We start from the raw sequence: 14250 nt of genomic DNA, 5'->3' as shown, positions 1-14250 counted from the left end.
GCCCCTAGTATGTTATCAATGTCTGATGGTTATTTTACCGAAGTTCCTATTACTGTGTTTAAAATTGAGGCATGGAATTGTTTCTTTCTATATGCAGTTTTCTCACAGCACACTTAAGAACTATGCTGAGGCTTGACATATTTCTGTAAATCATCATCTAACTGATTTTTAAAGTGCTCAACTGCATTGCATGATAGAGAAAAAGATTAGGGCAGAATAGGATAAAGGTTCACATTCGCCTGCAGCTGGAAGAAGTGTTAAGATGTTGGAAGGGGCACAATACAGGAACTTGGGGAGTCTTCTTAAAGTCAGGACCTGAGTAGGAGAGATGCGGAATGCGGGGGAGGATGCCAGAAGGAGCGGGGGTGGGGTGGGGAAGGGGCTAGCTGACCCAAGCTCAAGGCCTTGTAGAGACTGGTAGAGACAGGAAGATGGCAATGCAAAGGAGGCCACAGGCCCGCTGTGGAAAAAAGAAAAAAATACATTTATAATATAAATTTATTTTATCACCAATGTCACTGTACTTCACGATCACATTCATGCTGGTGAACCCAGAAATAAGGGGGAAACTACAAGTTTTCGACTGAATTTTCAATTCAAGGGTAACTTGTATATATTTTATGAACATAGCTGTTTGACAATGTTAAATTTCTCCCACCCTTTTATAATTCTGTGAATAGTAGTTCAAAATAAAAAATATTTGCTAAGAATTATTTTTTCCCCAATATAAAAGCCAACTTCTTAGTGGATTTATTTTAAAGTATGCTGATGTTGTAATACATATATAGTGAAAGATAAAGTAACTTTCTCAATGATTATTACTAACGAAAACATAAATGCAACTTTCAGTCTTTGGAGATTGAAGATATATTGGATGAAGTGCGCTTCATAGTTCAACCAGAATGTTTTTTTTTTGTTTTTTTTTTTTTACCTAGGGTCTTTGTCTCTCCTGTCTTCAACATTCTTTTCCCCACGGCTGTGTACTGGTGTGCCTTGGTCTCTTTTTTCTGTGTGAAAGGTATACCTCGGGGATGCTTTTTTCCAGATACTCCCCAGCAAGCCACTTTTCCACGCAGAATCTCAGCATTGCCAGAAGGGGTTCAGTCGATTAAGCACGACGTGAGCGATGGAGAGGCTGCTATCAGCCGACCGTCTCGCTCCTTCGCCCAGGAGCCCAGGTGAAGATGCTCTGGGGGGTCAGAGAGCGCGGGGAAGCGCCATGCTGTGCAGAAATGCTGGGAGGAGCACAGCCCGTGGGGCTCGGGGCCCTCTCGGGACCATGGGGTGCTAATCTTGGGACCCCGCTTCAAGCTCCCAGCGAGATCCCCGCGCTTCCCCGCCCCCGCCGAGCCCCGCCCCCCACCCTCCCGGCCTCCGACTCCGAGTCCATTTAAACCTCGCTTCCCTCGCCTCGTGCATTGTCAAGCGTGTAATTGGGGAAACTCCTCCCCGCCGGGACCCGTCTCGGAGGCGCTGCCCGAGGAGCGGCCGCCTCCCCGCCCCCACCCCGGAGCGCGCGGCGGCCACACAGCGCGCGCAGAGCCCCCCGCCCGGGCCCCGGGGCGCGCGGTGCGCGGCCGGCGGCTGGGTGGGCTGCTGCGGGGCCGCCGGGTTGCCGGGCCAGGGACCTCCCGCGCCCACCAGCTCCCGCCACCCGGCTGCGTGGACCCGGCGTCAGTGCGGGGGCGGTGCGCCGCGGGGGCTGGGCGTCCCGGCGTCCCGCGTGAGCCCCGCGGAGGGATCCGCGCGCAGACCTGCCGGCCGTCGAGGGCGCGGCCGGCCGCCCGAGCCCGCTCCTGTCCCGCGGCGGCGGCGGAGGCGGCGGAGGCGGCGGCGGCGGCGGCGGCGGGGACGGCGGCGGCGCCCGAAGCAGCGAGGGGGTGGAGGCGCCCGGAGCAGCGAGGGGGCGGAGGCGAGGCCCCGCGCTCCGGAGGAAGCGGCGCCCGGCCCGAGGCCTGGGACCCCGCGCCCCGCCGCACCATGGCCCTGAAGCTGCTGCTGCTCCTCTTCCTGTTCTCGGGCTTGCACGCGCGGTAAGTGGCGCCCCTGCTCCACGTCCCCGGGGGCTCGGGGTCGGGCGGGAGGGCGGCGGGGGGCGCTGTCGGCCGGCCAGGAGTCCCCGGCGCACCCGCCGGCCGTCAGCTGGGCTGCGGCAGAGCCCGCCGGGGCCCGTGCCGGGCGGGGACGAGACGGGAAGGCGGCCGGCGCCTTACCTGTCCCCTCGCCCCCGCACACGGCCCCCTCTGCCTCTCCTGGCTGGGAGGCTGCCGCCTTCTCTGCAGCCTGAAATATGGGGAGTCTGAGATTAACGGGTTCTTCTGGCGCTTTTAGGGTTTGGTGCTTTTATGGGGTTTTGAAAACCAGTTATCACAGGGGAAAGCCGGTGTCTACCGCCTTATCTACCTTTCACCCCTCCCCCAAGTGTTCCAGGGGCGCGCGCCGAGACACCCCCACCACATACACCCCCCCCACACCCCCCCCACATACACCCCCCCCGACATTCTGTATCATTTACATCACTGAAATTTCCCAGGACCCAGGAGTCACGGTTTCCTAGTTGCCCAGTTGAAACCAGTCTGGCGAGGAGCAGCCCGGCTGGAGGCAGACGGAGTGAGGCACGATATGCAGCTGAGAGCCCTGCTTCTCAGAGAAGGTTTCCCTCCCCAGGTCTTGCAAACACACGCACGGTACCCACACACACCCCTTCTACGTGAGTCGCTTTCCCACACTCGGGCTTGCACAAACCTAGCCCTGCACAACAATGTTGAGATGGACAATAAGGCTTCTACCTAGTCACTCTAAGAAATTACCTCAGCATAAATACTCTTCACCTTCCTTCCAGAGCACCAGCCAGCTAATGGGAGCTTAGAAATTCTCCAGGAAGAGATGAAGATGGCTCATGAGGTTGGGAGGACAGTGGGACCAGAACGGTTAAACCCCGTTGCTCTAAATATAACTGGAGATTCTGGGTTTGGTTTCTTTACTTCTGTCTGGGGCTAGATCTCTGGCCCAGAGCCTGAAGACTGCCCTGCGCTTTGAAAATTAGAACAGCTCCTTTCCTCTCCCCCAACCCCATCACCACCCCAAGAATCTTAGGGAACCCTTACCCCCCGCCAGACACTTTTGATCTGACACGTCTTCATTTCCTGGATCTGGGAATTAGCATTCCTTTGGTCCATAAGCCGTGCAGGGTGTCAGCAGGTAATGCCAGGACTTCTTGCGTGTTCTTTTGTATTTGTGAAAGACCAAGGAGCGAGAAGACTCATTAACAAATCCTACAGCATGTGAATGGCCCCCCAGTTCTCACTCCCTACCTCTGACAGGCCCTGAGGAAGAAGGTCCTGGCCCTCCCCACCACGCCACTCCACTGGTTTTGGCTAAGAGTTGCGAGTGAGAAAGGCAGACCAGACCACAGTCTCACAGTAGCTCTCAGACACGCAGTGCACTCCCTGGGCCCTTCAGCTGAAGTTTCTTCCTGTCTCAGGAGAGAGCTGGGAAGGGAAGTGGAAGTGTGCTCTCTGAGGTTGAGTCTGCCTGCGTGTGTCTCTGTTGACAAGCAGGCAACACCAGGCAACACCGAGGTCCCAACTCGTATCTAGATCAGGTTGTGACTCATTGACATGTCCTGTTGCCACTGCCTGGATGGAGTGACTGCAGTTCATGGAAGGGAACTGCTTACTGTCCTCATCACTTTATGTGCTTAGTGGGAAGATGTCTTGGTATCCAACTTAGAGCACTGAGGTTTCTTGGGATTCCCAGATACACAAGCTGTCTCTGGGGTTCTTTATCCTTCGCTCTTACTGAGGCAGATAGAACAACTTTAATACGTTCTCTGTCTGGGTTGGTTCCATGCCTTGATAATAAAGGCTGCTTATCAGTTGAAAGAAAATCCAAATTTTAAACTAATTTGATTGTTGTATGCCTCTCCTTTGAAAGTGTCTGTGCTCTTTGAATAGGTTTTATGGACACATAAAGTAATCCGGTGTCCAGCACCATCTTTCAAAACTTATTAATTATGAGGGGGTTCTTGTTTGCACTCTGCAATGCCTTCCTGGCGTTGAAGAGCCCTGGAGAAGGTTCTGACAGCTGTGCTCCGTGGTGTTGGCTCGACAGCTCCATGGAGAGAAATGCATCCCATTCTGACACTTATTATGTAGTAAAACACACTAAGTCACACCTGAACCTTGGTAGCAACTTAAGCGGATGCTTAACTGCTTTCTGAGGTTTAGGAGCTGCTTTTAATGTTTACGGATACTTCCGATTTTGTCTCTGTCCTGGTGGTTGAAGAGAAGGTGTCAGACATGAAAATACCATCTGAGGTTTGAGCCCTTGCTTAACGATGATGGTACAATGCCAGTTTGTTTTCAAGAAGCAGCTAATTGCAGTGATGGTGTTTAGGATTCAACAACCCTAATAACAGAACGCTCATAAAGATAGTATATAACCTGCTTTAATTTTAAAAGAACAGATGGTTTTGTTTTGTTCACATTCCAGTGAGTCCCTGAGATGAGATTTGGTTTTCCCCAAAGGGAGGCTTTTCTATAGGACTGGTGGTCCTGCACTCCCACCGGGAAGCTTCTATTTCGATCCCTGAAGTCCTGCAGCAAACTGACGTGGGGTCAGGATTGGGAGGAGCCCAGTGGCGGCCACGGAGGGGCCAGGAGCACTTCTGCCCGCTGTGCACCCTGACCCAGCCCCAGACCTGAGGGTGCCGTTTTACCTCCCTGAGAGGGCCCGGGCTGGAGAGGATGCTGCCGCTGTCCCTTTGTCTCCCCGCCCCGTCACCTGCCCTGGCCTCTCAGGAAGAAGCTTACGCAATTTCAGGAAAACCCTCTCATCACCACTTTACCACTAGAGGGAGGGTTAGGCTCATTACTGTACCTGTTACTGAAGTAGCTCAAACAGGTTCATGCTGCACAGCACAGGGAACTATATTCAATATCTTGCAGTAACTCATGGTGAAAAAGAATATGAAAATGAATGTATGTATGTTCATGTATGACTGACGCATTGTGCTGTCTACCAGTAAATTATCAGTTTATACTGTAAACTGATAAGACTTCACTAAAAAAAAAAAATATATATATATATATATATATATATTAAAAAGGAAGAAACTAAGGCTGTGTATACAGAGGACTGATGGGGAGTTAGTGTGCTCCTTCTGTGTGCATGTGACTCTGGGGGGCGATAGAAGGTACAGTGTGGAGAGCATGGTCTAGCCTTGTGCTGGTGAGCTGTCTCTGGGGGTGGGGGAAGGAATCCAGGAAGAGGGGAAAAGGAGAAGGGGAGGGGAAGAGATTAAGAGACAGTAGAGAGAGAGAGGAGAGCACTGTGGGCGAGTTGGAACAAGTCCTGAGAACAGCTGGATGTGATTCTGCCCAGGTGACTTGTCCCCTCTGTCTGCGGGCCCCCAGGTGCGGTTGCTCTGGACGAACCGCCAGGTCCTGTGGGCAGTGGCTGACTCCCAGCAATCCATGTCCTATTTTTAAGATGATAAAATTAGTATTCCTGACAATATTCCTGATAAAATAAAATTCTCTACCATGACATTTTAAATTCTATAGTGTTATTTGTAAAAGTTCAGGTTGACAAATAATGAAATGAAGTGTATCACTTCTTGAATATGCCCCATATCTCACAAGTTCCTTTTGACTGTGAGTATTATTCAGGGTGAATAAAAAAATCCACGGCAACTTAGAGTTCCTATGGGTGATTTATTTTAACCTTCCAGTCAAGAAATAGAATTACAGTTTAACATCAACCTAGAAAAAACTTGAATGAAGCCAGTCTTCAAGACACACGTCATGTACTCATGATCAAAATCTCACACGTATGTGTATATTCATACAGGACTAGGCTGACACTGCTGTGGTCTGTGTTCAAGCTGCTGGCTAACACTCATAGGAGAATTCATGTACTTAGTATATGACAGATACATATGATTAGATATTACATATTGTAGCTATATATTGTATTATTATATATATATATGATTTAAGGATTTAAACAGAGTGAGATAATGAACTTTAAAAAGTTTACTTTTTTCATTTATTTCATGTTCATTACATGATTCTAAAAATTCACTTAAGGAAACATGTCCCAGAGCACAGCCGCCCTGAGATGTTGTTAACATTCTGGCTCCTGTTTGGGAAACTAAACAGAAATGAGTTTATCCTCAGGACAAATAAACCTCAGTGCAATTTTCTATTTCTACGTTTCGTTCTCCTTTGTGAAGGAAAAAGTCATTAGGGCACGCACGCTGACAAGCTGGGAGGAAGGTGTGTGTCCGAGGAGCCTTTTGCCCTGGGAAATGCAGTCCACCTGGAAGTGCTGCTTTGCATAGAAGGAGACACTCCTCTTTTCAAAGCCTGATCGGCTGTGTTGTTGGGACGGCCTCACTCACTCAGAGAACCAGCTTGTCATTTCGAGACCTCTCCATTTCAAGTGCCCCATCAGTATGTGTCAGCCCAGAGAGGCGGCTGTCAGGCTCAGCCCTGCACGGGACAGACTCAGAGATGCTCTGCGTTGACTTGGACCCATTTATGATGGGGCTGAGCGAGGAAGTGAGGAAGACATGTTAGAAAGGTTTTAATTTTTAATGTCTGTATTAGCCTGCTCTGTAAGAGATGAATCCGTTTGTACAGTAGGATGTAAAGTCACCAGCCGTGTCCACCAACCAGCTACTGTTACTTGTCACCGCGCATGAGTGCTGGCGAAGCATGCCACCTCGTGATGTCCCCGTGTCTGCCTCCACCAAAGGCCCTAGTCCCATGAGAAGCACAGAGTCAGACTCAGAGTGAGTGCATTCCGCAAAAGCTGTTCTTACCTTCAACTCAGATGAAATCTTGGTGGTGGGGACTGGAGATGGCAAGATAAAGTCACCGTCTGACAGTCGTCTGTGTTGACCGTTGGAGGTTCTCGGGTTGGCTCCAAGGAGGGCTGATGATCTGCTGGTTGGCTGGCTGTCTTGCACTGAATTACTTAGTATGATGTTTGTAGTTTAACACAGACATGGGATCATTTTGTGACATTTAATGAAAGCACCATGCTATTTTAATAGCAGTGGCATTCTTCTTATTGGATTCTTTTCTAGTTTGTGTTTTGTTTTATTAGTTTTTTTTTTTTTTTAACTTTTAGAGGTAACCTGTTGGTTGGGCTGAGGGTACTGGGGACTTTCTGCCTAGTCCATTGGATGCGTGGGTGAACCGTGCTGAAGACACTTCCTGGAGCTATTTCTACAACTTATATATCACACTTTGTGCCATAATTCCAGGTCCAGGAAGGTGGAAGAGGATGAATACGAAGATTCATCATCAAACCAAAAGTGGGTCTTGGCTCCCAAATCCCAGGACAGAGATGTGACTCTTATTCTCAACAAGCTGCTCAGAGAATATGATAAGAAGCTGAGACCGGATATTGGACGTGAGTGTTGATGTTAGTTATTCCAATAGAAAACACACTGTGAAGATACATCTTTTTCAGTTTTTATTTTAAATAATTACAGATTCACAGATCATGACAGTAGGATGATACCAGACCAGGAGTTGATAATGGTGCAGTGCGTGTTGCTGGCTGCACGCCATCCTTTCACGTGTGGGTCTGGGTAGTGACCACTGCACTCGAGAAGCAGAGCTATTTCATCGCCGTGAAGATTTCTCCCTTTGCTACCCCTTAGAGTCACCTCCATTTCCCTCCTCCAAAATCTCTAACCTGCCAGCCACTAATTTGTTCTCCATGTCTGTAGTTTTGTCATATTGAGAACGTTAAGTACGTGCAGTGGCCTTTTGAGATTGGCTTTCCCTCGCTTGGCAAAATGATGTTGGGGTCCATGGAAGTTGTTGTCTGGACCCACTTCACTCTTTGTTACTGCTGAGTAATCATCCATGGCATAGGTGGCCCACCGTTCGTTAATTCTCTTACTGAGGAGTGTCTTGACGGTTCCCAGTTTTTGTCTATCATAGATAAAATGGCGGTGTGCGTTTGCATGCAGGCATTTGTGCAGATGTAAGGTTATATTCTCCTTGGTAGGTGTCCAGAAGTATGATTGGTAGGTCCTAGGATAAATGATAAACTGAACAAGTTTTTTTTTTTTGGAAACTGTGAAACACTTACCAAAGTTTCTGTTCCATTTTCTTTTCCCACCAGCAGTGTGTGAGGGATCCAGTTTCTCTGGGTCTTCACCAGCAGTTGGTATTGTCGCTGTTTTTTATTTTAGCTGCTCTAATGGATGTCTGTTCAATAGGTTGACATCTCACTGTGGTCTTTAACTTTTACATTTTCCTAATTGTTAGTGGTATTGACTTTTTTATCTGCTTATTTGCCAATTGAAATATCTCCTCGTATTAGTTGCTGCTTTAAAAACTGGGTTATTCTTTTTTGAACATTTTTTTTTATTGAGTTATAGTCATTTTACAGTGTTTTGACAAATTCCAGTGTAGAGCCCAATTTTTCAGTTGTACCTGAACATACATATAATTCATTGTCATTTTTTTTTTCCACTGTGAGCTGCCATAGATCTTGTATACATTTCCCTGTGCTATACAGTATAATGTTGTTTATCTATTCTACATATGCCTGTCAATATCTACAAATTTTGAAATCCCAGTCTGTCCCTTCCTACCCCCCACCCCCTTGACAACCACAAGTTTATATTCTATATCTGTGAGTCTGTTTCTGTCCTGTATTTATTTATTTATTTACTTATTTATTTTTTTTAGATTCCACATATGAGCGATCTCATATGGTATTTTTCTTCCTCTTTCTGGCTTACTTCACTTAGAATGACATTCTCCAGGGACATCCATGTTGCTGCAAATGGTATTATGTTGTTGGTTTTTATGGCTGAGTAGTATTGCATTGTATAAATATACCACATCTTCTTTATCCAGTCATCTGTTGATGGGCATTTAGGCTGTTTCCCTGTCTGGGCTATTGTAAATAGTGCTGCTATGAACATTGGGGTGCAAGTGTCTTTTCGAAGTAGGGTTCCTTCTGGATATATGCCCAGGAGCGGGATTCCTGGGTCATACGGTAAGTCTATTGTTAGTCTTTTGAGGAATCTCCATATTGTTTTCCACAGTGGCTGCACCATACTGCATTCCCACTGGATTATTCTGTTTCATTTATCTCTGCTGCTTTGTTAAGAGTTCTTCATAGAAGAACTCTTTTGCCCGATGTAGTTTGCAAATGTTTTCTCTCAGTATGTGACCTGTCTTTTCATCCTTTCAACAAGATCTTTCACAGAGGAAAAGTTTTTAATACTGATGAAGTCATTTATTGACTTTTACTCTTTTTATGGAACATACTTTGGAGTAATGTCCAAGAACTCTTCATGAAACCCTAGTTCCTGAAGATTTTCTCCTTTGTTTTTCTCTAAACGTTTTATAATTTTATGTTTTACATTTAATTCATTATGTTTTGAGTCAGTTTTTATGTAAAATCAAAAGTGTGACGTTTACAGCTAAATGTTTTTTTCCCCTTTGCTTATGAACATCCAGTGGCTTCATTAACATTTGTTGAAATGACTGTCCTTCCTCTGTTGAATTACATGTGCACGTTTGTGAAGTTAGTTGGCCCGACTTCTGTGGGCTGCTTCTGGGATCTCTGTTTTCTTCCATTTGTCTGTGTGACTATCACTGTGTCAGTGCCTGTAGTCCTGACTATCATGGCTATGTAATGAAGCTTGGAGTGGGTTTGTAATTCACCCTCTTTATTTTTATTCTTCAAAATTATTTTAATTCATAACCTGTATTTGCCATATGAATTTTAAAATATCTTTCTATATCTACAAAAACTCTTTGTTAAATCTTTGTATCAATTTGGGAAGAATTGACATCTTTACTTGTTTCAGTCCACAAAAATTACATGTGTTTCCATTTATTTAGTTCTTTAATTTCTCACGTCCAGTGTTTTGCAGCTTTTAGTATACAAATTTTGAATATATTTTGTTAGATTTGCATCTAGGTATTTCATGGTTTTGGAGTGCTTGTAAATGGTACAATAAAATTTCTTTTTCCCTGTGTTCATTGATGGTATACAGAAATACATTAACTTTTTGTAAGTTAATATTGTGTCCTCTGACTGCTAAACTCACTGGCTTTAGGAAGGTTTTGTTTGTTTTTTGATAGGTTACTTGGGATTTTCTATATACATCACCATGTCATCTGTAAATAAGATTTTATTTCTTGTTTTCCAATCTGTATGCCTTTTACTGTTACTTTTCTTGTCTTATTGCACTGGCTAGGACTTCCAGTGCTACGCTGAATAGCAGTAGTGTGAATGACAACTTGCCTTGTTCCAGATCTTAGAGGAAAACGTTCAGTCTTTCACCATCAAGTGTAATGTTAGCTAGAGATATTTTAAGTATATTCTTTACCAACTTGAGAAAGTTCTGTCTATTCTTAGTTTTCTGGGAGTATATTTTTTTTAAATCACGAATGAGTGTTGAATTTTGCCAAATACATTTTCTTCATCAATTTTTTTTGTTATTTTTTTTTAGTCACTTAATATGGTGGATTACATTGGTTGATTTTCAAATATTGAACCAGCCTTGCATCCTTAGCATAAATCCCACCTAGTTATCATGTTTAATGATGCTCTTTTTTTCAAAAACTCTTTTCATATATTGCTAAATTCTGTTTGCTCATCCCTTATAATCCTTTTAATATTGGTGGGGCCTGTAATAGTATTTCTTGCTTCACTTCTGACATTGGTAATATGTGTCAGCTTTCTTTTCTCTTTGTCATCTTGCTAGAAGTTGGTTTCTTTGGCCTTTTTGAAGAACCAAATTTTGTTTCACTATTTTTCTGTTGTTTTTCTAGTTTCAATTTTATTACATTGTCCTTTTTATCTTTATTATTTGCTTTCTTCTGTTTGCTTTGAGTTTATTTTGCTTTGCTTCTTGGAGGTAGCATGGAAAGTCTTGACTTGAGACTGTTTCTTCCAGTGTGTGCATTTAGTGCTTTAACGGGCCTCTCAGCACTGCCTTAGCTGTGTCTCACAGAGTTTGGTATTCTGTATTTTTGTTTTCATTCAGTTTAGTGTATTTTTTTTATTTCCCATGGGATTCCCCCGCTTGCCTCATGGATTATTTGGAAGTGTGTTTTTAGTTTCCCAGTGTTTGCAGATTTCCCTCTTGCCTGTTACTGATTTTTACTGATTTCTAGTTTGATTCCGTTGTGATGGGAGAACATTTCTGTACGAGTTTAGGAATTCTTTTAAATTTGTTAATATGCAATTTACGGCTCAGGATGTGGTTTGTTTTGGTGAATGTTCCAGGGGTGCTTGAAAAGAATGTGTATTCTGCTGTTGTTGGATGGATTGGATCCTGTTGTCTGATGATTTTGTTGAGTTCTTCTCTATCTTTGCTGATTTCCTGTTTAGTTTTTCTGTCAGTCGTTTTGATAGATTGACAGTTGATAGCTGTAGAGGTAGATCCTGATCTAAGACCAAGACAAGAGTGGTGTTCCGGGCCAGAAGAGAAAGGCACACCTATTCGTGGTGAAGACCAGAGAACACGGCTGTTGTCTCAGACACATTTGTCTTGGATGCACTTAGGTTTGGGCTTGTGTCCTCTTCTCCGTGGGGCTCGGTTTCATTCAGACCCCTGCAGCTGGCCGACCCTCACACCCCATCCCTCTGTTTTTCCAAGTTTGAGGCTCATGTTTCCGATTTTTTTGTAGCAGGATGTAGAGTTACTGTTCCAATAGGCGTAGAACTTCAGAATCGTGGTGTGGCGCGCAGAGGGAGACGCATGTCCTGTGCAGTGTTGGAGCAGGCTTACCGTCTTTCTGTATCTCAGTTGCCTCTTCCTTACGATGAAAGATGTGAACCAGTTACTCTTAAACTTCCTCCTAGCTTTAAGGTATTTATTCAGTGAGCGATACATCTAAATTGCCGTTGCACAAGGTTCATAAATTCAACTGTCAACACGGTTATTCCATCACAGTTACATAGAAAGTCTCTCCAGTGCGAAAAGGGTGCAGCAGCAATCCTGCATTTATGTGGAAAGAGAAGACTGAGAAAATGTTGTTAATTTCCTCATTAACTGTCAGACACTGTGCTTAACCTTAGAGCAAAGATGAATGAGACTCGCTCGTTGCCCTTCTGAGTAAGTTTAGTCCAATTGGTCCTTTGCTTGTACTGGAACACAGCAAAGCACCTTCCATGTCATTCAGCGCCACCTTCACCCTCTGAGGTGGAAAATTGGGCATGGGTAGAAAGTGGGGTGAGCTTGGCTTCCAACTCGGGTCTCTCTGATTATAGCTCGATCACTTAGCCACTGAACTATTTATAGAAAATGCAAGGCAAGCCTACTCGAAGTCAGGGCCCCCCTCTTGCACACTCACAGCACGACACCTGCAGGGGATGTACTGAGGCTTTCTCATGTGCAACAGGCAAGCCGAATTCACAATTACATAGAGATTTTATTTTTCCTTTATTACATAAAGAATATTGAATTTTCCAAATGAAGCAGCCCAATTTGAAGAAAGAACGCTTCTTTCTGAAAAGGCAGCTCTTCTAAAGCCTCATGTCATTTGGTCCTCAGAAGCCATTTTCATCTATCAGAAGAGCTCTGTGGTTTTTGAGTGAAAGAGATTTAAAAAGCAACTAACTATGAAACCACAAAGCAGGGCGCTTCGCTTTGGTGTCACGACTTGACAGTTCACCGTGCGCGCTGTCGGGGCCTCGGGGCCGCGAAGGGGGCTGGTGAAGGGCCCCGGGATTCCTCTTTCTGTCTCATTTCAGCGCTCAGTGACGCCTGAGCGGCAGAACACAGCACCTCACTGATGTTCAGGGTAACTGCCCGAGGGCAGCTCTCCTGGTAGAAGATGCTGAATTAGACACCATTTTCTTCTGTGGTTTAACAGGGCTCTGCTCTGAGGGCTAATTTACTATAAATATACCAATTTCTTTTCTTTTCTCACTACTTTTTTCCCATATGGAGCAGTATTTTATTTGTTGTAACCATGCTGACGCCCCATGGAGGTGCAGTCAGCTTGTATTTACATGATGCAGGGCTGTGCATGGATCTGTCAGTAGTTTGTCCTCATTAGCAGTTTACATGCTCACCGTCCTCATCGTTCCCTCCCTCGGCCAGTCAGCCCATATTTACTGAGCATTCCCTCTGCACTGAGCCCATGGGTGTGGACGGGTTGGGGGAGCACCGACACCGTCTACACTCGTGGTCTTCTGAGCAGAAGGGAAAGGGGAAGAGATCTGCAAGGATCTGATGATGGTTTTCCTGCTTTGGAGGAAAGCTGGCCTGTTAAGGCTCTTGCTGTCTTAACCTCCTTAAAAACTCCACGTGCTTCTAGGATGAAGTCCAAGCCCCTTCAGATCAGACAAAGGGAAGCTGTTCTCTGGCCCCTGCCTGCCTCTTTATGTGTCACCCCCTCTGCTGACACCCACCCTCTGGTTTTCTTCATGTGCATCCTTGCTCTGGTTGTTATCTCGTTGCAGCCTGTGGTCCTCTTCACCTCTCTCGCACTCCCACACCGAGCTCATTCCTGCCTCTTCCAGCCTCAGTGTTTTCTCCCCCTGAAGTCCTTCCTCTACAGCCTGCATCCCCTCACCTTCCTGCTGGGCTGGATCAGTTGTCTCCACTCCGAGCTCCTTCTAGCATCAGCTTTTCATCCTTCAGATGGGATTAATACCTTTGAAAGACCGTCTTGAGGATGATGTGATGCAGTGGAACCATGAAACCATGGCAGCAACATTTTTGTGTACTTTCTGCAAGTCAGCAGCTGAGAATTGCCCCCTAGGACACAATTCCTAACTCCTAACTTTAGACACATCTGCTTACGTTGGCATCTCCCAATGTACAAAGTCCAACTGCATCCACAGAGATCCACCATCAGGAAATAAATGAAATGGCTCATCACTGTTATTGGCAACGAGGGAGAGAATCGGACAGACTCGTTTGCGTTGCGTGGAAGTCACACATCCACATGTTGCAGTTAGCTTTCGTGATGCAAACTGATAATTTTGTTTTAAAAATACTCGCTGTTTTCCCAGCTGTTATTTTTCCTCAACTAGCTTCTGAATTCTGGATGCGTTTGATTTAGTTCCCCGTCTTTAACTATCCATCACTCTAAGTAATACTTCAGCTGTGTCCTTTGCCCGTTCAGGGTAATGCAGGGTGTCATTCATCTCGGCAACAGAGCTTGTCATGTGAGCTCAAAAAGGCCGGAGGAGGATAAACCTTTCAATAAGATAATTGTGAAAAGGAAGGGGAATGACCTGAGT

General features: G+C 45.6%; 1 protein-coding gene across 1 annotated transcript in view; it reads left to right on the top strand.

Annotated features, from left to right (window-relative positions):
- Nucleotides 1-1541: 1541 nt before the first annotated feature.
- GABRG3 (gamma-aminobutyric acid type A receptor subunit gamma3) overlaps nucleotides 1542-14250 on the top strand; it is a 429923-nt gene continuing 417214 nt past the window's right edge. The window contains exons 1-2 of the mRNA XM_074354051.1: nucleotides 1542-2033; nucleotides 7277-7425. Of these exons, the coding sequence (XP_074210152.1) occupies nucleotides 1981-2033; nucleotides 7277-7425 (202 nt within the window). The 5' untranslated portion in view covers nucleotides 1542-1980. The remainder of the gene's footprint in view (nucleotides 2034-7276; nucleotides 7426-14250) is intronic.

The sequence above is a fragment of the Camelus bactrianus genome, chromosome 27 (genome assembly GCF_048773025.1).
Source record: "Camelus bactrianus isolate YW-2024 breed Bactrian camel chromosome 27, ASM4877302v1, whole genome shotgun sequence".
Taxonomy (NCBI): Eukaryota; Metazoa; Chordata; class Mammalia; order Artiodactyla; family Camelidae; genus Camelus; species Camelus bactrianus.
This window is presented reverse-complemented; position numbering and strand designations above follow the sequence as displayed.